This window comes from Artemia franciscana, chromosome 4 (genome assembly GCF_032884065.1).
Source record: "Artemia franciscana chromosome 4, ASM3288406v1, whole genome shotgun sequence".
In the NCBI taxonomy this organism is placed as follows: domain Eukaryota; kingdom Metazoa; phylum Arthropoda; class Branchiopoda; order Anostraca; family Artemiidae; genus Artemia; species Artemia franciscana.
Genome location: NC_088866.1, coordinates 3,904,480 through 3,926,245, shown reverse-complemented (window position 1 = coordinate 3,926,245; position 21,766 = coordinate 3,904,480). Strand labels below are relative to the sequence as shown.

At 30.7% G+C, this 21,766-nt stretch overlaps 1 protein-coding gene across 1 annotated transcript in view; it reads left to right on the top strand.

Annotated features, from left to right (window-relative positions):
- The window catches only part of LOC136025872 (uncharacterized), a 48,175-nt gene extending 27,119 nt beyond the window's left edge, over positions 1–21,056 (top strand). The window contains exons 2-5 of the mRNA XM_065701911.1: positions 7,496–7,671; positions 9,948–10,086; positions 18,399–18,574; positions 20,853–21,056. Of these exons, the coding sequence (XP_065557983.1) occupies positions 9,961–10,086; positions 18,399–18,574; positions 20,853–20,862 (312 nt within the window). The 5' untranslated portion in view covers positions 7,496–7,671; positions 9,948–9,960 and the 3' untranslated portion in view covers positions 20,863–21,056. The remainder of the gene's footprint in view (positions 1–7,495; positions 7,672–9,947; positions 10,087–18,398; positions 18,575–20,852) is intronic.
- Positions 21,057–21,766: the final 710 nt, after the last annotated feature.

The window sequence follows — 21,766 nt, the reverse complement described above, 5'->3', positions numbered from 1 at the left end:
TCTATTTATATGCACAGACAATGGGACAGCACAGAATGTTGTATATTCGTAAGTTCTACGGAGTTAAAAACATACACATATATCTATCTATATTCACAGGTGGGACACAGGGACACAACTACAATGGCACGTAATTAATATGGCATGTAACGACTTACGCGCGTGGGAGGGCTTGGGGGGGGGGGCAAAGCGCCTCCACCAACTAGATATATATATATATATATATATATATATATATATATATATATATATATATATTTATATATATATATATATATATATATATATATATACATATATACATATATATATATATATATATATATATATATATATATATATATATATATATATATATATATATATATATATATATATATATATATATATATATATATAATATATATATATATATATATATATATATATATATATATATATACTAGCTGTTGGTGTGGTGCTTTCGTGCCATACCAACACCTAGTTGATGGGGGCGCAGCGCACCCCTCCCCCCGAGCCCCCCGCACTTGTAAGTCATGACGCGCCATTGTAGTTTGTCCCTGTGTCCCACCTGTGACTATGGATATATATATATATATATATATATATATATATATATATATATATATATATATTATATATATATATATATATATATATATATATATATATATATATATATATATATATACACATATATATAAATATATATATATATATATACATATATATATATATATATATATATATATATATATATATATATATATATATATATATATATATATATATATATATATAAATATATATATATATATATATATATATATATATATATATATATATATATATATATATATATATATATATATATATATATATATATATATATATATATATATATATATACTAGCTGTTGGGGTGGCGCTTCGCGCCACCCCAACACCTAGTTGGTGGGAGCGCTTCGCGCCCCCCCCAAGCCCCCCCGCGCGCGTAAGTCGTCACGCGCCATATTAGTTACGCGCCATTGTAGTTGTGTCCCTATGTCCCACCTGTGAATATATAACATTCTTTGCTGTCCCATTGTCTGTGCATATAAATAGATTGTCAGGTTTACCGACTCTTGAACATGCAACATATAATGGTCCATGGGAAAACAATCCGTATTCAGATCTATACCTCATGATTCTAATGATTGCCCTTGAGCTTTGTTGATGGTGATTGCTAATCGACCATTCCCTGAGTCGCCATTGTCATTTATATATCCCCCTGTGCACCCTGGCGTCCCCTTTGTAGTTATGTCCCTGTGTCCCGGTCGTCATTTATATTCCCTGTGTCCCGGTCGTTATTTGTGTCCCGGTGTTCCAGTCTGTGATTTCTCTTTGAGTGTCCCGGGCGTCATTTATATTCCTTGTGTCCCGGTGTCCCGGTCGTCATTTATATCCCCCTGTGCCCCCCGGCGTCCCCATTGTAGTTGTGTCCCTGTGTCCCGGTCGTCATTTATATTCCCTGTGTCCCGGTCGTCATTTGTATCCCGGTGTCCCGGTCTGTATATACATTCGTTTTTTAGTTTTGTTTTTCTCCTTTATTTTTTTCCTTTTTTCTTTTTTTTCTTTTTTAGTTTATTTAGATTTTAGATTTTTTAGTTTTTTTTATTAGTTTTTAGTTTTTTTGTAGTTTTTACCATTTTTTTCAGTTTTTTTAGTTTTTTTTTACCTATGTCCTGGTCGTCATTTATACTCCCTGTGTCCCGGTCGTCATTTGTGTCTCGGTGCTTTGTTGATTGCTAATTTATATTATATTTATATTTATATTTTTTATATTTATTAATATTTTTTTAGTTTTCTTTTTCTCTTATTTTTCAGTTTTTTCCTTTTTTTTAGTTTTTTCTTTTTTAGTTTTTAGTTTTTTTTTGTTTTTTACCTTTTTTTAGTTTTTTTAGTTTTTTTAGTTTTTTAGCTTTTTTAGTTTTTTATTAGTTTTTAGTTTTTTTTTAGTTTTTGCCTTTTTTTAGTTTTTTCAGTTTTTTTTAGTTTTTAGTTTTTTACCTTTTTTTAGTTTTTTTTAGTTTTTTTAGCTTTTTTGGTTTTTTTCTTTTTAGTTTTTTTTTGTAGTTTTTACCTTTTTTAGTTTTTTTTCTTCTTTTGTATTAGTGTGAAATAATTCAGACGTCATATGCGGACAAACACGACGTCACTCGACAGACAGACAGACAGACATAACCCACAAACAACTTATTTTTATATATATTTATTCATATTTTTTTTAGTTTTCTTTTTCTCTTTTATTTTTCAGTTTTTTCCTTTTTTTTAGTTTTTTTCTTTTTAGTTTTTAGTTTCTTATAGTTTTTTACCTTTTTTTAGTTTTTTTTAGTTTTTTTAGTTTTTTAGCTTTTTTAGTTTTTTTATTAGTTTTTATTTTTTTTGTAGTTTTTGCCTTTTTTTATTTTTTCAGTTTTTTTTTTAGTTATTAGATTATTACCTTTTTTTAGTTTTTTTTTAGTTTTTTAGCTTTTTTAGTTTTTTTCTTTTTAGTTTTTTTTGTAGTTTTTACCTTTTTTGGTTTTTTTCTTCTTTTGTATTAGTGTGAAATAATTCAGACGTCATATGCGGACAAACATGACGTCACCTGATCCACAGATCCACAGATCCACACACAGACAACTTATTTATATATATATATATATATATATATATATATATATATATATATATATATATATATATATATATATATATATATATATATATATATATATATATATATATATATATATATATATATATATATATATATATATATATATATATATATATATATATATATATATATATATGTTTTCAACTACGTAAAACTTGCGGATATACAACATTCTTGGCTGTCCCATTGTCTGTGCATATACAAAGCCTTATATACTTATAATGACGTCATATGCAAACGCTCTTTTTACAAACATATGTTTGTAAATATATGCATATATGCATATATGCATATATACATATATATATATATATATATATATAAATATATATATATACATATATATATATATATATATATATATATATATATAAATTATATATATAATATTATATTATATATATATTATATTATATATTTAAATTATACATATATATATATACATATATATATATATATATATATATATATATATATATATATATATAAATATATATATATATATATATATATATATATATATATATATATATATATATATATATATATATATATATATATATATATATATATATATATATATATATATATATATATATATATATATATATATATATACTAGCTGTTGGTGTGGTGCTTTCGTGCCATACCAACACTAGTTGATGGGGGCGCAGCGCACCCCTCCCCCCGAGCCCCCCGCACTTGTAATTCATGACGTGCCATTGTAGTTTGTCCCTGTGTCCCACCTGTGACTATGGATATATATATATATATATATATATATATATATATATATATATATATATTATATATATATATAAATATATATATATATATATATATATATATATATATATATATATATATATATATATATATATATATATATATATATATATATATATATATATATATATATATATATTTATATATATATATATATATATATATTTATATATATATATATATATATATATATATATATATATATATATATATATATATATATATATATATATATATATATATATGTTTTCAACTACGTAAAACTTGCGGATATACAACATTCTTGGCTGTCCCATTGTCTGTGCATATACAAAGCCTTATATACTTATAATGACGTCATATGCAAACGCTCTTTTTACAAACATATGTTTGTAAATATATGCATATATGCATATATGCATATATATATATATATATATATATATATATATATATATATATATATATATATATATATATATATATATATATATATATATATAAATTTGTTTTAGTTAATTTCTAGTCAAAGATCACTGATAAAAGTGCTAAGAGGTCGATTTTAAACGTCAATTTTTTTTTCAGTTCATACTGATTTTTCTATTTTATGTAATGTCAACGCATAAACGTATTGAAAAAAGAAAACAAACAAAAAAAAAAATTAGGGACTTATATCTGGCGTGGGATACCACAGAACTTGACGTTTTCCCCAGTTTTCTTTTCCCAGAAATAAAATTGATTTTTCAGCTTTTCTAAATAACTACTACTAATAACTCACTGCAGCACCAAGCCGCCTGAGGCAAAACAGCTACACAGGCTTCTCCTCCGTCCCAATCTATTAAAAACCTCCCTCTTTAAACCCTCCCAAAAAGTTTTCATTTCCTTAAAAAAGTTTCTTTACGGCATCGACCCACCTCAGACGAGGACAAGCTGGTTTCCTTTTAGCCCAAGACAGTCGGCCAAAAAGGACTATTTTTGTGTTAGTAGCCTAAGCCAAACTCTCTAATTGTAAAATTCAAGCCACTAATATTTCAGTAGCTGAAGCAATTGGCATTCATTATTAGAGTGAGTTGTAACCTGATCTTAAAATGTTCAAACAAATCACTAGGTTGAGAATATATACGTGTTGATAACTTTACTCTGCCTCAAGATTTTTCATTTTTTTTATATTTTTACGTTAAAGAGCAGACAACTCTTTTAATATACGGAATGATTTCTGTTCCTTTTAGGTTTTAACCTTTTTTCCTTATTTACAGTGAAAAAAAAAACCAGTGAAACAGCTAGTATATATATATATATATATATATATATATATATATATATATATACATATATATATATATATATATATATATATATATATATATATATATATATATATATATATATATATATATATATATATATATGTATATATATATATATATATATATATATATATATATATATATATATATATATATATGTATGTATATATATATATATATATATATATATATATATATATATATATATATATATATATATATATACATACATATATATATATATATATATTTATATATATATATATATATATATATATATATATATATATATATATATATATATATATATATATATATATATATATATATATATATATATATATATATATATATATATATATATATAAATATATATATATATATATATATATATATATATATATATATATATATATATATATATATATATATATATATGATCGGAGGATTATGGGTTCAACCCCACTTGTGGCAAGGGATAAATAGCACGGCCAAATGGTCATCAAACATGAATTTGTCGCCACAACCCCTCATGGAAGGATTTTAACCACATTTTACTGTCTATATAATCCATATGATTGGTACTTTCACATAAGGATCTTTAATTCTATCAGACTCTATTGAACGTCTTAGATATGTCAAAATCGTAGAAATGTGTAATTTTTAGGTAGTTTTATCCCTATGTATTTATGCCTCTTAATGACAAATCGTCACCTAAACTTAGTGCATGATATTTTAAATGATTAGCATAAATTAGAAGTACGCTATTAAGGTAAAGGGAGAATCAATTAGTTCCTTGTTTATTGTATACGTACCTCTAAAATGCCTTCAAAATAAAAGTAACCGAATGCTTTAAAAAATTGAATAAAAAAAATAGTTGGAAGTCACATTCAATGAAATGTTAAGCAAAAGCTATAGTGGGAGGGAAGGTTTGCAGAATTTCATAGAGGTGGGCAAGAATAGAGATTTTTGTATCAAAAAGTATTTTATTTACTAGAAAAAATAATGTATTTTCCTGAGTGTTGGCCTTTTTTTATAAAGTTTGCGAGGGAAGAGTAAGAGTAGGATCCAGTAATATTGGGGGTAAACCGTATTTTGAAACTTAAACAATAATTAACTTTGTACTGAGCACTGAAATTCAGGCAAGTATTCTGAAAAATTTTCTCCATTTCCAGATGGGGGAACATTGGAAAAAACACAGGCTTATTTTATTCAAAACGTCGAGAACTGTGCGGTAAATCATTAAAACAGCTCTAAGTCTCTGAAAACTGGATGGAAGGTACCAGTCTGAACCCCCTCTGTCCCTTACCTATGTGCGTACTTCAACTGCAATTTTTTTTATTATTTTGACTCTCCGAAAGCTTCTGTGTATCTCAACCCACTATTTTAACCCTCGTCATACTCTACCCCGTTCAACTTAACAGATGTTTAACTCTATCCTCTTGCAGCTCAACTCTCAGTCAACAACCCCTGGTTAACTCAACACTTTAAACTTCATTTAACATGACCTCATTTATCTCAACCCTCATGCAACCCTAACGCAATTCAATCCTAATTCACTTAGCTGGTTGTATGTTGGGGTAAATTTGCTGTGGCTGGTTAGATCTAAAGAAAAAATGGCAATAAAATAAAGCAGTACCCTTAGATTCTCTATTTTAAATTTTCCCAGATATCATGGGGGGTTTTCTGACAATGTACCCATCCCCAACTCCCTCTGATGGTTCCATGGTCCTTGGATATATATAAAAAAAACTAAAAGTAACTGCTAAACCATTTTAATAAAAGTAATGGAATTGTTAAATTATAATTGCGGCTTCTTTCTATTAATCACGTCACTATGTTTCCATCTATTGGCACCACATTTTTAAATCTTTTCAAGCAACATTTTTATCCAACAATTATATTAAAATCTCTTGGTGAAATGCTTTTCAACGGGTCAAAAATTCGAGAAACGCTGCGAACAAAGAATATATGACGCATCATGAATTGCAAAACAATGAAGAAATATGTTATCCAGGCTATATATGAGACCATACAGGGGGTGGGGGTGTATTTTCCGAAAACAGTTTGTGGTACGTGGATAGAGCATAAAATAATGAATTTAATGGTACTACCAGGGGCGTATTAAAAGCTTTGACGCTTGGAGGCTCAAACGTTTTGGTGAGAATTTTTGAGTTAATTCCGAAAATCCAGGGATAGTGGAAGTACTAAACAAAGCGTAACTGATGATCTAAAAATAATTAAAGAGAGGGGTGATACCGAATTCTTAGCTGCCATTCTTGTGAGACATCTGACAGTTTGTAAGTGCCACGGTATACATGTTTTGTTTTAAAATACCTTTTTTTGTGAATAGGCTGCATGGTAGCGAAGTGCCAACTGGCACTTGGACGATAAATCATAGCAGTCCAGTTGGTCGAGAAAAAAAATCATTCTGTGATAATTTATTGCAAACCTGGTGTCGTCTGCCACTAGGCCAGGCCTAGTGGGCCCATTGGTAAACCAAGGCCTTGGTACTACTTTTATTTATTAAGGTTGTTCCATTTAGATGTGATCAGCCAAAGTAAATTGACAGAAAGTTGTCTAGTGGAATGAAGGTTTGGTTGAACGGGAGTTGAATTGAAAGAGGGCTGGCTTAACGGGGCTTGGTTCTACGCGTACCTTCCCAAATATGTGTTATGAAGATGTATTGTTTATGTCATACTGACTTGTCAAACATGTTTTAGCCTCTGTGTGGTCCAGAACAGAATTATACAATATCATTCGTTGTCCAAGACAGACTACATTGTTATTGCATTTCTAATTGCCAGGATCCTTTTGCCTTCCTACCTGCAAATGTTGTGGAAAAAATATTGTCTTTCCTTGACTGTAAGTCTCTTGCAAGACCTCAGGGAGTTTGCAGGTAAGCAATAGATAATCAGGGCTGCCATCCGTAAGAAAAAATTACTAGATTTTAGTGATGTTTTAGTTGATTATTTCCTTCAATAATCTAGTGATTTGTGAGCTAATTTGGTGAGTTTTTTTGTTTAGAAAATAATAAAAAAAATGACTAGAATTAGTCTTAAATCACTAGGGATGGTAACCCTGATCTCAACTGCTAATACTAATTTAGCTAGCTGAAAAACAATTATTAATTAGCAGTAATTTGTTGATAAAAATTCCTATTTAATGAGCACGAAGTTTGAAAAGCGGACCTTCAAATATAAACAAAGGTGTTAAGGAATATTTCAAACTTCAAGACTAGCTTAAGAAAATAACAACATAAAACTGTGAAAAATTAAAGTCCTCCACAGATATTTAAGGTAGGTAATCGGATCAGCTACGTTTCTTGACTACTAATGTCTCTCTGGCGGCCCTGAGGTGTATTACTACAGCATGATTTGATCTCTGGATCCTGTATTACTCAACATATATTTATTGCTTTTTTTTTAATTTTGTGCTCATAATCTATCAATAATTTTCACTAATATTGACTCAAATTGTTGGAGAGCATTACTTACAATTATTAATAACCTTTAAATTTAAGCTTTCAGAAACAAAATTAGTAGTAAAATGGCATAAAGGGATTTATTTCATGATAGTATCTGCCTAATATATTTTTATCAACTGGTACACGTACTGCTCAACAGGGTTGTCAAATCTTTTATACAGAATAAATGTTTAACATTGATCCAGAAAATACTAATGAAATTGCGATCATCTCCCAGGTATCAATACCTGATTTTCATTTAACAATTAGCGAAAGTTTAAAACCAAATTGTCCAAAACAGAAATTGGATTCTACGCAAAAATTATTTTAAAATAGAAAAATTCCAGAACGTAGATATAATCTATTGATCTCTAGATATTAACACTAGCCATGCTGTGGGCAAGAAAATCCAATTGAAGAACGTATTTCTAAAGGTTAATAGATGCATATTAAACAATGCTGCAATTTAAAACCACCAGTTATTTTTTACCATTTTTATTACTGCTGTTCAATATTGCAGCTTATTGTTTGTTAAAAAAAAATTCAATTTTTTCAGTTAAAAAAAAAATCCTCCTCTTTAGGTCGTGGTGTGTATAATGCCTTTTGTAACATATTCTATGTCATATTTAAGTCTCAAACGTTAGAAAGTGCTGAGTTTTAGGAAAAGAATAGCTGGAATTTCAAACCCAAGTTTTGCTAATTTTAAGAAACGTTGTTGGTTGTAACCACAAATAAACGATAGGAATGCAATTGAGCCGCATTCACAAGTATGTAAAATTCGATCTTAAGGTTGGGTTAAAAAGGGACTTATTGCAGTTTATTACTTTTCGCCATTTTTATTACTGCTGCCCTTTATTGCAGTTTACTATTTTTTGCCATTTTTATTGCTGCTGTCCATTATTGTAGTTTATTATTTTTTGCCTTGGGAGGGGACCTAGCTCCCAACCAATCCTTTTGGTCATTTAAAAAGGGCGCTAGAACTTTTAGTTTTCTCTCGAATAAGCCCTCTCCTGATGTTCTGGCACCGTTGGTTCGATACAATAACCGCTAGGAAAAAAAACACATAAACAGGCATCCGTGTCTTCCTTCTGGCAAAAAAAAATCCACATGCAGAAGTATATAAAATTTAATTTAAAGTAAAGAACAAGACATTGAGTAATTTGTCCTACATGATAAATGTAAGCACTTATCAGATTTTTAGAGACCCAATGCACTTCTTTGGATGATAGCTTCTGAATATGAGATTGTTCAGAGTTGTACGATTTGAACACGAAAAAATTTGAAAAATATAAAAAAAACTGAATAAAATGTTTTAAAAAATTAAGATAAGACTTGTTATGAAAATAATGAAACATTTTTAACTTTTGTCTGGCTTAAGAAAAGAACTCGAAGCTTATAACTTCCTTGAAGTCTCTTCGAAAAATCTCTGATATGCTTATGTATTTTATGGCTCAATGTGGCTTAAAATAGCTGAGTGTGAAGCAGCTACTTACCAATAATTCGATAAAATGGTTTCTTCTAGACAAGTATAGGATGCATATTGTCCACTGGTTATAACTTTTCAGTCTGTTCAAAATTCAATTTTGTTGTTATGATTATAAGTTGTTAATTTAAATTATATACTAAATTTGTAATTAAGTTAGAATTACTATATTAATATTACAAAGTTTCTAATTACAATCTTATACAATCAGGGGAATCTTTTACAGGTTATGGTGAAGTATGGCATCTAACGACAGGATCTGGCGGCGTTTCGCTTTAAGCAGTACTTGGCCATTCTCCAAAACAGGTCATGAACGCCAAATGCGTTCTCATCGAAAGGAAGATGGGTCTGTCGACTGGAAGAGAGTAAATCTATTTCGCCTTGCTTTTACTTTATTTATTTCAAAAGGCAATTAAAGCACTAGTTCGTAGAGCCAAGCCTTTTTTATTTTATTTTTTTAAAGAGGAAATACAAGGATTAAATACTGTGCCATCTATTTCCAAGTGCGTAAATAATTGGGACTGTTTCTGTTTTTCAGGAAATAAAAAAAAAAACAAGTTTTATTTACTTCTATAACGAGTAACATTAAAACTCAATACGAACAGAAAGTAACCCGTATATGAAAGGGGCTGCTACTTCTTCGACGCCTCGCTCTTTACGCTAAAGGTCGACTCCTTCTCACAACTCTATTTTCTAAAACAATAAAAACTTTAAAAACAATAAATTTACAGGGTCGTAAATTTGATGGGTACGGCTAAACCTGATGAAACTTATATATTTAAAATCAGCATAAAAATGCAATTTTTTTTTATATTACTATTGATATCAAAATTCCGTTTTTTAGGGTTTCGGTTACTATTGAGCCGGGTTGCTACTGTGTGAAAAGAGAAAAGAAAAAAAAAAAAAACGGATCAGAAACAGAACCGTCAAAAACAGGTGACCTGTTTCTCCTTTCTGATCTGTTTTTTGAAAAACAGAAAATTGGAAACAAGAAAGGTTAAGAAAAATAAGAAAGGCTTAGAAAAACAGAAAGGTTCGACAAAAGAGAAACAGACGTAAAGCAGAAACAGTGCTGATGCTTAGTCATGAATTATAGTTTTTGATTTCAAAGCCCTGGTTTATGATCGCCTTTGAATTTATCAAGCTTAAGGAAAAATTTTGGGCTTTATTTCTTGTTTTAGATACATCCTTTTATGGTACTTTCTTATGGATGTCAATGTTTGTTTGTGCTGAAAAAATGTTTGTGTGTGTAAAACGGTTTGTATGTGCTGTATTTTGATATCTACATCTTGCTTTTAAATTAAACAAGCAATTACGTAACTAAATTAAATGAAGCTTTTGGTAAAAGTTTTCATTCATTATTAAGCAAAATCAACTCTAGGGAATTAAAACAGAAAACAAATTCCTAAGTGCAAGCCGAACCCTTGAAGTAATTTAAGTTGTAAATTTAATTGAAGTAAATTTATGCCCAGTAATTTTAAATGTCAAATGAAGTGGCACTTATTAATCAATTGAACAATGAAACAAACGTTCACAGACAATTTTTTTTCAAGGGGGAGGGGGAGATAAAGGATTCTAAAAGGTAGGCCAGCTTTTAAAATAAAGTGCATAAAACGTGGAAACAAATTGAAACAGACTGTGAAAATTTGGAGGAAGACGCTTGGCCGGAATGTCTTTCTACGTACTTCCCTATCCAAGTTCGAATCGACTACAAGTTGTCAATACAAGTGTCATATAGAATTATTCCCTTATAGGTATTTGTTTAGAGGTTTAAATTACAAAGAAATTGGAGGCGAGGATATTGTCACGTTCATACTTTTGAAGGACGCACTCAGGCCATTACATGCATTTAATTTGATGGATCTCGTAAAAAACTATTCGATACGTCCTTTCTTCTTAACTGTCGCTCTTTTCCTTTTATATGTAGTCTTATTTAAAGTCATCTAGCTTATTAGATCATTTAGCTTGAGCTGAGGAGACCAAAAATGTGTATATTAGTTCAATATCTTAAAGAATTACATTAACCTGGTATCCTAAATAAAGAAAAAAAAATAAGCAAAGAAATCGCCAATAAAATTATTGGGGGTGTGTGAAGTTTCCGATTTTTCTTTCAGAGAAGTATTGTATTTTACCAAATATTAGAAAACTGTTGCACTTGTTTTGTTGAGGAAAGTGATATTTTTTTCAAATATTAAATAAAAATCAGTACTTATAGGTTGATGGAGGGGTCTTCTTAGGAACATAACACTAATTTAGGGTGTACTCTGGGAGTAAGCAAAACGATATATTTAAAATACTGCCAATTGGAATCGATTTTATGACAGACTGGCTCTTTGGTAGATTTTGGGTTCTTTCCTTTGTAGGCTTTTCTTCAAAAAATATATCTGGTTTATTGTATTATAATTTTTTCCTTCCCTCTTATCTTGATAAATACTTTTCAGTACTTAAGCTCTTGATTTATGAATAACAAAAGTCTGAGGGCTCGATTTTGATTTAGGAAGCTGTTTATCCTAAGTAGTAAGATTTATATAATGAATGTAATTAGTTAATATAATTAATCAATATAAATAAATATATAATTAAGACAACTTTGTAAACCACATTGGCCTGCCATCACAAAAACAAAAGAGAAGCAGAGTTGTTTTTCTTGATTCTAATTGAGAACATCGTTAGTCGTTAAATTTTGGGTGAATGGCTGACCTTTTTTTATTTGGGTTTATTGTTTCATATTTTTTTCTGTTATTATATTCCGCGTTGATAGCTTTTTAATTCTTCAAATTTTTGTTTTGTTTCATTTTAACATCTACTTTATTTTTTTATTTTTTTATTCTCTTTTTTCTTGTTTAAATCGTTTCTATTGTGACTCAGAATATGTGAACAAGATTTTTTTGGGGGAGAGGGGGACTTTTCATAATATTGCTGAGGAAAAAAAGCAACTGTCTTCTTGAAATATTCATTTTTGTTCCTTCCAGTATTTTCCTTGACCTTATGAAATTTCATTTTTGCTTTTCTTTTCTCTTTTTTATAATATAATATAATTTACGTATTGTAAAATTTATAATAAACTAATATTTTTAATGTTTTATATAATATAATAATGTAATTAATATGAGTAATTTAATATTAGCATTAACATTTATAGTATAATTTGTGGCTCTGACGCCCAAAGGTTGTATGACATTTTCATATTCCCGAGATAATTGTTAAAAACCGGGAGGTATATTTTTCATAAAGAGATGATGAGCAGGGTAGTTTGACTTACGAGAATTAAACTGGGATTGGACATAGTGTTAGTATTACGCCTAAAAGACGTATCTGACATTTTCAAACTCCTGAAATAATTGCCCAAAATTGTTTATTATGTTGTTCGAAAACGGAAGATGATTTGTGCGAAGCATGTCTAATTACATTTCAATCCTCATCGTCTACATTGTACTACCGATTTTTCCTTTGAGAACAGCTTATTAAATAGTTCTCGGCAATTAATTCAGACGTGGGAAAATATCAGGTATGGCCTCTAGGCGTAACATGGTCGATAGATAAATATTTACTACGGGAAAGCCACATAATATAAGTTAGTAATATTTTTTTTTCACATGAATGCACAATTTAAAACCTTTTGCCCTACTGATTGCCTTGTTGTGAACAACTTAGATAATAGTTTTTAACACTTATTTGAGAAGTTTGGAAATGTCGCATATGATTTTTGGACGTGGCATAGACGAAATGATAATTCGATAAGGCTAATAAGATAAGCATAAAATGAGATAATGTACAATAGTAATATGCAAAGATTTGTACAGTAAAAGTGTACATGCAACATTAAGCTATGTTTAAATTGCTCAATGTATACTAAATAATAACTGTGAGTTTACAATTTTGATGAAAAACCAAAAACCGTAGTTTTTACGTTGCGGTCAATTTTTCCCACTTGAGGAGTGGCGCCCCTCGAGGAAATTATAGCCTAGTAAACAACACAGCACTCGCACGGGATTCTGGTTATTGGATATTTTTCTGGGCTTGGTTTGTTTTGATGGGCGTTTTTGGGCTGAAAAACTTCTTCCTAGCTGATTTATCTACTATGGGCTGCCTCCCCGTAGTAGCATAATATTTGTAGGCATGAATATATAATGATTCGGAGGTAATAGGCTTGGGACTGTCTGTGCAGGATTTCGACTCTTGTTGATAGAAGAGCATCGCCAAGTGCTGAAAACCATGTTGTGACCAAGATGGGCCCAGGATTGCACAAAGCCTCCAACTTACTGGAGGTCCCAGGGACTTCTTGCTGTCCGGTTCTAAGCCGGCTTAAGCGCTTCGGTGTAGACTTGAGAAGATATGTTGGTCCCCATCCTGCACTGGTATCCGGGATCACTGCTTTTCTTGAGGCCAAAATAATTTCAAAGATTTAAAGAACATGAAAATTGGAACTTGGAATGTTACGACGTTAAAAAATGAATATCGCATCGACATTTTGACTTGCGAATTCAGACGGTTCGAACTGGATTTATTAGGAGTTTCAGAAATTCATATCCCAGGGATAGGAAGCATGAAATTAGGTGACATAGAATTTGTTTACTCTGGCAGGAAGGATGGGGTACATAGACAGGGAGTAGGGCTCATGATGAATAAGGAAGCTGCTAAGTCTTGTTTAGGCTGGGAAGGTATTAATAATAGAATACTAATTGCTCATTTTATGACTAAAAAGTTTAGGGTATCAGTTATAGTAGTATATGCCCCCATTGAACCAACTGATGGAGATACTAGTGACTCAGATGAATTTTACTTACAGTTACAGGAGCAAATAGACAGGGTACCAGGTAGAAATATGGTGTTTTTGCTAGGAGATTTTAATGCCCAGGTTGGTAGAAATAGGGATAGATGGTATCCTAGCCTAGGTAAATTTGGCTTTTCCAATTTTGTAGGTATAACAACCTAGTTATACCCAATACGGTGTTTGGTCACAAAATGACCCATAAGTTGACATGGTATTCACGTGATGGTAAGACAGCAAACCTTATTGATTATGTTATTGTAAACAGAAGACTAGCAGGATCAATACAAGATACTAGGGTGTATAGGAGTGCCGTTATTGATGTTAAAATTAAAGATCACCACCTAGTAGTGTCTAAGGTTAATTTAAAGCTGAAATTTCGGAAGGGTAACTCCCTCCCGGAAAGTTATGATGTTGGTAGACTTCAGGATGAAATTTTGAGAAAAAAATTCCAGGAACAGTTGAGTACTAAACTTGAGAGTTTAAAATTTGACAATGTGGAAGATGGATGGAATAATTTCAGAAAAACAATTTGTGAAGTTGCTGATGGTGTCCTAGGGAAGAGTGCCAAGACTGCAACTAGGAATATTAGTGAAAAAGCTTTAGGTTTAATAGAGAGTAGAAGGGGTTTGTATAAGAATTATGTGAGTGATAGGTTGTATGAAAACAAAAAGAATGTAAAGAATTATTGTTGTACAAAGTTAATTATTGTTTAAGTTTCAAAATACGGTTTACCCCAATATTACTGGATCCTACTCTTACTCTTCCCTCGCAAACTTTATAAAAAAAGGCCAACACTCAGGAAAATACATTATTTTTTCTAGTAAATAAAATACTTTTTGATACAAAAATCTCTATTCTTGCCCACCTCTATGAAATTCTGCAAACCTTCCCTCCCACTATAGCTTTTGCTTAACATTTCATTGAATGTGACTTCCAACTATTTTTTTTATTCAATTTTTTAAAGCATTCGGTTACTTTTATTTTGAAGGCATTTTAGAGGTACGTATACAATAAACAAGGAACTAATTGATTCTCCCTTTACCTTAATAGCGTACTTCTAATTTATGCTAATCATTTAAAATATCATGCACTAAGTTTAGGTGACGATTTGTCATTAAGAGGCATAAATACATAGGGATAAAACTACCTAAAAATTACACATTTCTACGATTTTGACATATCTAAGACGTTCAATAGAGTCTGATAGAATTAAAGATCCTTATGTGAAAGTACCAATCATATGGATTATATAGACAGTAAAATGTGGTTAAAATCCTTCCATGAGGGGTTGTGGCGACAAATTCATGTTTGATGACCATTTGGCCGTGCTATTTATCCCTTGCCACAAGTGGGGTTGAACCCATAATCCTCCGTATATATATATATATATATATATATATATATATATATATATATATATATATAAATATATATATATATATATGTATGTATATATATATATATATATATATATATATATATATACATACACATATATATATATATTTATATATATATATATATATATATATATATATATATATATATATATATATATATATATATATATATATATATATATATATATATATATATATATATATATATATATATATATATGATCGGAGGATTATGGGTTCAACCCCACTTGTGGCAAGGGATAAATAGCACGGCCAAATGGTCATCAAACATGAATTTGTCGCCACAACCCCTCATGGAAGGATTTTAACCACATTTTACTGTCTATATAATCCATATGATTGGTACTTTCACATAAGGATCTTTAATTCTATCAGACTCTATTGAACGTCTTAGATATGTCAAAATCGTAGAAATGTGTAATTTTTAGGTAGTTTTATCCCTATGTATTTATGCCTCTTAATGACAAATCGTCACCTAAACTTAGTGCATGATATTTTAAATGATTAGCATAAATTAGAAGTACGCTATTAAGGTAAAGGGAGAATCAATTAGTTCCTTGTTTATTGTATACGTACCTCTAAAATGCCTTCAAAATAAAAGTAACCGAATGCTTTAAAAAATTGAATAAAAAAAATAGTTGGAAGTCACATTCAATGAAATGTTAAGCAAAAGCTATAGTGGGAGGGAAGGTTTGCAGAATTTCATAGAGGTGGGCAAGAATAGAGATTTTTGTATCAAAAAGTATTTTATTTACTAGAAAAAATAATGTATTTTCCTGAGTGTTGGCCTTTTTTTATAAAGTTTGCGAGGGAAGAGTAAGAGTAGGATCCAGTAATATTGGGGTAAACCGTATTTTGAAACTTAAACAATAATTAACTTTGTACTGAGCACTGAAATTCAGGAAAGTATTCTGAAAAATTTTCTCCATTTCCAGATGGGGGAACATTGGAAAAAACACAGGCTTATTTTATTCAAAACGTCGAGAACTGTGCGGTAAATCATTAAAACAGCTCTAAGTCTCTGAAAACTGGATGGAAGGTACCAGTCTGAACCCCCTCTGTCCCTTACCTATGTGCGTACTTCAACTGCAATTTTTTTTATTATTTTGACTCTCCGAAAGCTTCTGTGTATCTCAACCCACTATTTTAACCCTCGTCATACTCTACCCCGTTCAACTTAACAGATGTTTAACTCTATCCTCTTGCAGCTCAACTCTCAGTCAACAACCCCTGGTTAACTCAACACTTTAAACTTCATTTAACATGACCTCATTTATCTCAACCCTCATGCAACCCTAACGCAATTCAATCCTAATTCACTTAGCTGGTTGTATGTTGGGGTAAATTTGCTCTGGCTGGTTAGATCTAAAGAAAAAATGGCAATAAAATAAAGCAGTACCCTTAGATTCTCTATTTTAAATTTTCCCAGATATCATGGGGGGTTTTCTGACAATGTACCCATCCCCAACTCCCTCTGATGGTTCCATGGTCCTTGGATATATATAAAAAAAACTAAAAGTAACTGCTAAACCATTTTAATAAAAGTAATGGAATTGTTAAATTATAATTGCGGCTTCTTTCTATTAATCACGTCACTATGTTTCCATCTATTGGCACCACATTTTTAAATCTTTTCAAGCAACATTTTTATCCAACAATTATATTAAAATCTCTTGGTGAAATGCTTTTCAACGGGTCAAAAATTCGAGAAACGCTGCGAACAAAGAATATATGACGCATCATGGATTGCAAAACAATGAAGAAATATGTTATCCAGGCTATATATGAGACCATACAGGGGGTGGGGGTGCATTTTCCGAAAACAGTTTGTGGTACGTGGATAGAGCATAAAATAATGAATTTAATGGTACTACCAGGGGCGTATTAAAAGCTTTGACGCTTGGAGGCTCAAGCGTTTTGGTGAGAATTTTTGAGTTAATTCCGAAAATCCAGAGATAGTGGAAGTACTAAACAAAGCGTAACTGATGATCTAAAAATAATTAAAGAGAGGGGTGATACCGAATTCTCAGCTGCCATTCTTGTGAGACATCTGACAGTTTGTAAGTGGCCACGGTATACATGTTTTGTTTTAAAATACCTTTTTTGTGAATAGGCTGCGTGGTAGCGAAGTGCCAACTGGCACTTGGACGATAAATCATAGCAGTCCAGTTGGTCGAGAAAAAAATCATTCTGTGATAATTTATTGCAAACCTGGTGTCGTCTGCCACTAGGCCAGGCCTAGTGGGCCCATTGGTAAACCAAGGCCTTGGTACTACTTTTATTTATTAAGGTTGTTCCATTTAGATGTGATCAGCCAAAGTAAATTGACAGAAAGTTGTCTAGTGGAATGAAGGTTTGGTTGAACGGGAGTTGAATTGAAAGAGGGCTGGCTTAACGGGGCTTGGTTCTACGCGTACCTTCCCAAATATGTGTTATGAAGATGTATTGTTTATGTCATACTGACTTGTCAAACATGTTTTAGCCTCTGTGTGGTCCAGAACAGAATTATACAATATCATTCGTTGTCCAAGACAGACTACATTGTTATTGCATTTCTAATTGCCAGGATCCTTTTGCCTTCCTACCTGCAAATGTTGTGGAAAAAATATTGTCTTTCCTTGACTGTAAGTCTCTTGCAAGACCTCAGGGAGTTTGCAGGTAAGCAATAGATAATCAGGGCTGCCATCCGTAAGAAAAAATTACTAGATTTTAGTGATGTTTTAGTTGATTATTTCCTTCAATAATCTAGTGATTTGTGAGCTAATTTGGTGAGTTTTTTTGTTTAGAAAATAATAAAAAAAATGACTAGAAATAGTCTTAAATCACTAGGGATGGTAACCCTGATCTCAACTGCTAATACTAATTTAGCTAGCTGAAAAACAATTATTAATTAGCAGTAATTTGTTGATAAAAATTCCTATTAAATGGGCACGAAGTTTGAAAAGCGGACCTTCAAATATAAACAAAGGTGTTAAGGAATATTTCAAACTTCAAGACTAGCTTAAGAAAATAACAACATAAAACTGTGAAAAATTAAAGTCCTCCACAGATATTTAAGGTAGGTAATCGGATCAGCTACGTTTCTTGACTACTAATGTCTCTCTGGCGGCCCTGAGGTGTATTACTACAGCATGATTTGATCTCTGGATCCTGTATTACTCAACATATATTTATTGCTTTTTTTTTAATTTTGTGCTCATAATCTATCAATAATTTTCACTAATATTGACTCAAATTGTTGGAGAGCATTACTTACAATTATTAATAACCTTTTAATTTAAGCTTTCAGAAACAAAATTAGTAGTAAAATGGCATAAAGGGATTTATTTCATGATAGTATCTGCCTAATATATTTTTATCAACTGGTACACGTACTGCTCAACAGGGTTGTCAAATCTTTTATACAGAATAAATGTTTAACATTGATCCAGAAAATACTAATGAAATTGCGAGCATCTCCCAGGTATCAATACCTGATTTTCATTTAACAATTAGCGAAAGTTTAAAACCAAATTGTCCAAAACAGAAATTGGATTCTACGCAAAAATTATTTTAAAATAGAAAAATTCCAGAACGTAGATATAATCTATTGATCTCTAGATATTAACACTAGCCATGCTGTGGGCAAGAAAATCCAATTGAAGAACGTATTTCTAAAGGTTAATAGATGCATATTAAACAATGCTGCAATTTAAAACCACCAGTTATTTTTTACCATTTTTATTACTGCTGTTCAATATTGCAGCTTATTGTTTGTTAAAAAAAAATTCAATTTTTTCAGTTAAAAAAAAAATCCTCCTCTTAAGGTCGTGGTGTGTATAATGCCCTTTGTAACATATTCTATGTCATATTTAAGTCTCAAACGTTAGAAAGTGCTGAGTTTTAGGAAAAGAATAGCTGGAATTTCAAACCCAAGTTTTGCTAATTTTAAGAAACGTTGTTGGTTGTAACCACAAATAAACGATAGGAATGCAATTGAGCCGCATTCACAAGTATGTAAAACTCGATCTTAAGGTTGGGTTAAAAAGGGACTTATTGCAGTTTATTACTTTTCGCCATTTTTATTACTGCTGCCCTTTATTGCAGTTTACTATTTTTTGCCATTTTTATTGCTGCTGTCCATTATTGTAGTTTATTATTTTTTGCCTTGGGAGGGGACCTAGCTCCCAACCAATCCTTTTGGTCATTTAAAAAGGGCGCTAGAACTTTTAGTTTTCTCTCGAATAAGCCCTCTCCTGATGTTCTGGCACCGTTGGTTCGATACAATAACCGCTAGGAAAAAAAACACATAAACAGGCATTCGTGTCTTCCTTCTGGCAAAAAAAAAATCCACATGCAGAAGTATATAAAATTTAATTTAAAGTAAAGAACAAGACATTGAGTAATTTGTCCTACATGATAAATGTAAGCACTTATCAGATTTTTAGAGACCCAATGCACTTCTTTGGATGATAGCTTCTGAATATGAGATTGTTCAGAGTTGTACGATTTGAACACGAAAAAATTTCGAAAAATATAAAAAAAACTGAATAAAATGTTTTAAAAAATTAAGATAAGATTTGTTATGAAAATATTGAAACATTTTCAACTTTTGTCTGGCTTAGAAAAAGAACTCGAAGCTTATAACTTCCTTGAAGTCTCTTCGAAAAATCTCTGATATGCTTATGTATTTTATAGCTCAATGTGGCTTAAAATAGCTGAGTGTGAAGCAGCTACTTACCAATAATTCGATAAAATGGTTTCTTCTAGACAAGTATAGGATGCATATTGTCCACTGGTTATAACTTTTCAATCTGTTCAAAATTCAATTTTGTTGTTATGATTATAAGTTGTTAATTTAAATTATATACTAAATTTGTAATTAAGTTAGAATTACTATATTAATATTACAAAGTTTCTAATTACAATCTTATACAATCAGGGGAATCTTTTACAGGTTATGGTGAAGTATGGCATCTAACGACAGGATCTGGCGGCGTTTCGCTTTAAGCAGTACTTGGCCATTCTCGAAAACAGGTCATGAACGCCAAATGCGTTCTCATCGAAAGGAAGATGGGTCTGTCGACTGGAAGAGAGTAAATCTATTTCGCCTTGCTTTTTCTTTATTTATTTCAAAAGGCAATTAAAGCACTAGTTCGTAGAGCCAAGCCTTTTTTATTTTATTTTTTTAAAGAGGAAATACAAGGATTAAATACTGTGCCATCTATTTCCAAGTGCGTAAATAATTGGCACTGTTTCTGTTTTTCAGGAAATAAAAAAAAAAACAAGTTTTATTTACTTCTATAACGAGTAACATTAAAACTCAATACGAACAGAAAGTAACCCGTATATGAAAGGGGCTGCTACTTCTTCGACGCCTCGCTCTTTACGCTAAAGGTCGACTCCTTCTCACAACTCTATTTTCTAAAACAATGAAAAACTTTAAAAACAATAAATTTACAGGGTCGTAAATTTGATGGGTACGGCTAAACCTGATGAAACTTATATATTTAAAATCAGCATAAAAATGCAATTTTTTTTTATATTACTATTGATATCAAAATTCCGTTTTTTAGGGTTTCGGTTACTATTGAGCCGGGTTGCTACTGTGTGAAAAGAGAAAAGAAAAAAAAAAAAAACGGATCAGAAACAGAACCGTCAAAAACAGGTGACCTGTTTCTCCTTTCTGATCTGTTTTTTGAAAAACAGAAAATTGGAAACAAGAAAGGTTAAGAAAAATAAGAAAGGCTTAGAAAAACAGAAAGGTTCGACAAAAAGAGAAACAGACGTAAAGCAGAAACAGTGCTGATGCTTAGTCATGAATTATAGTTTTTGATTTCAAAGCCCTGGTTTATGATCGCCTTTGAATTT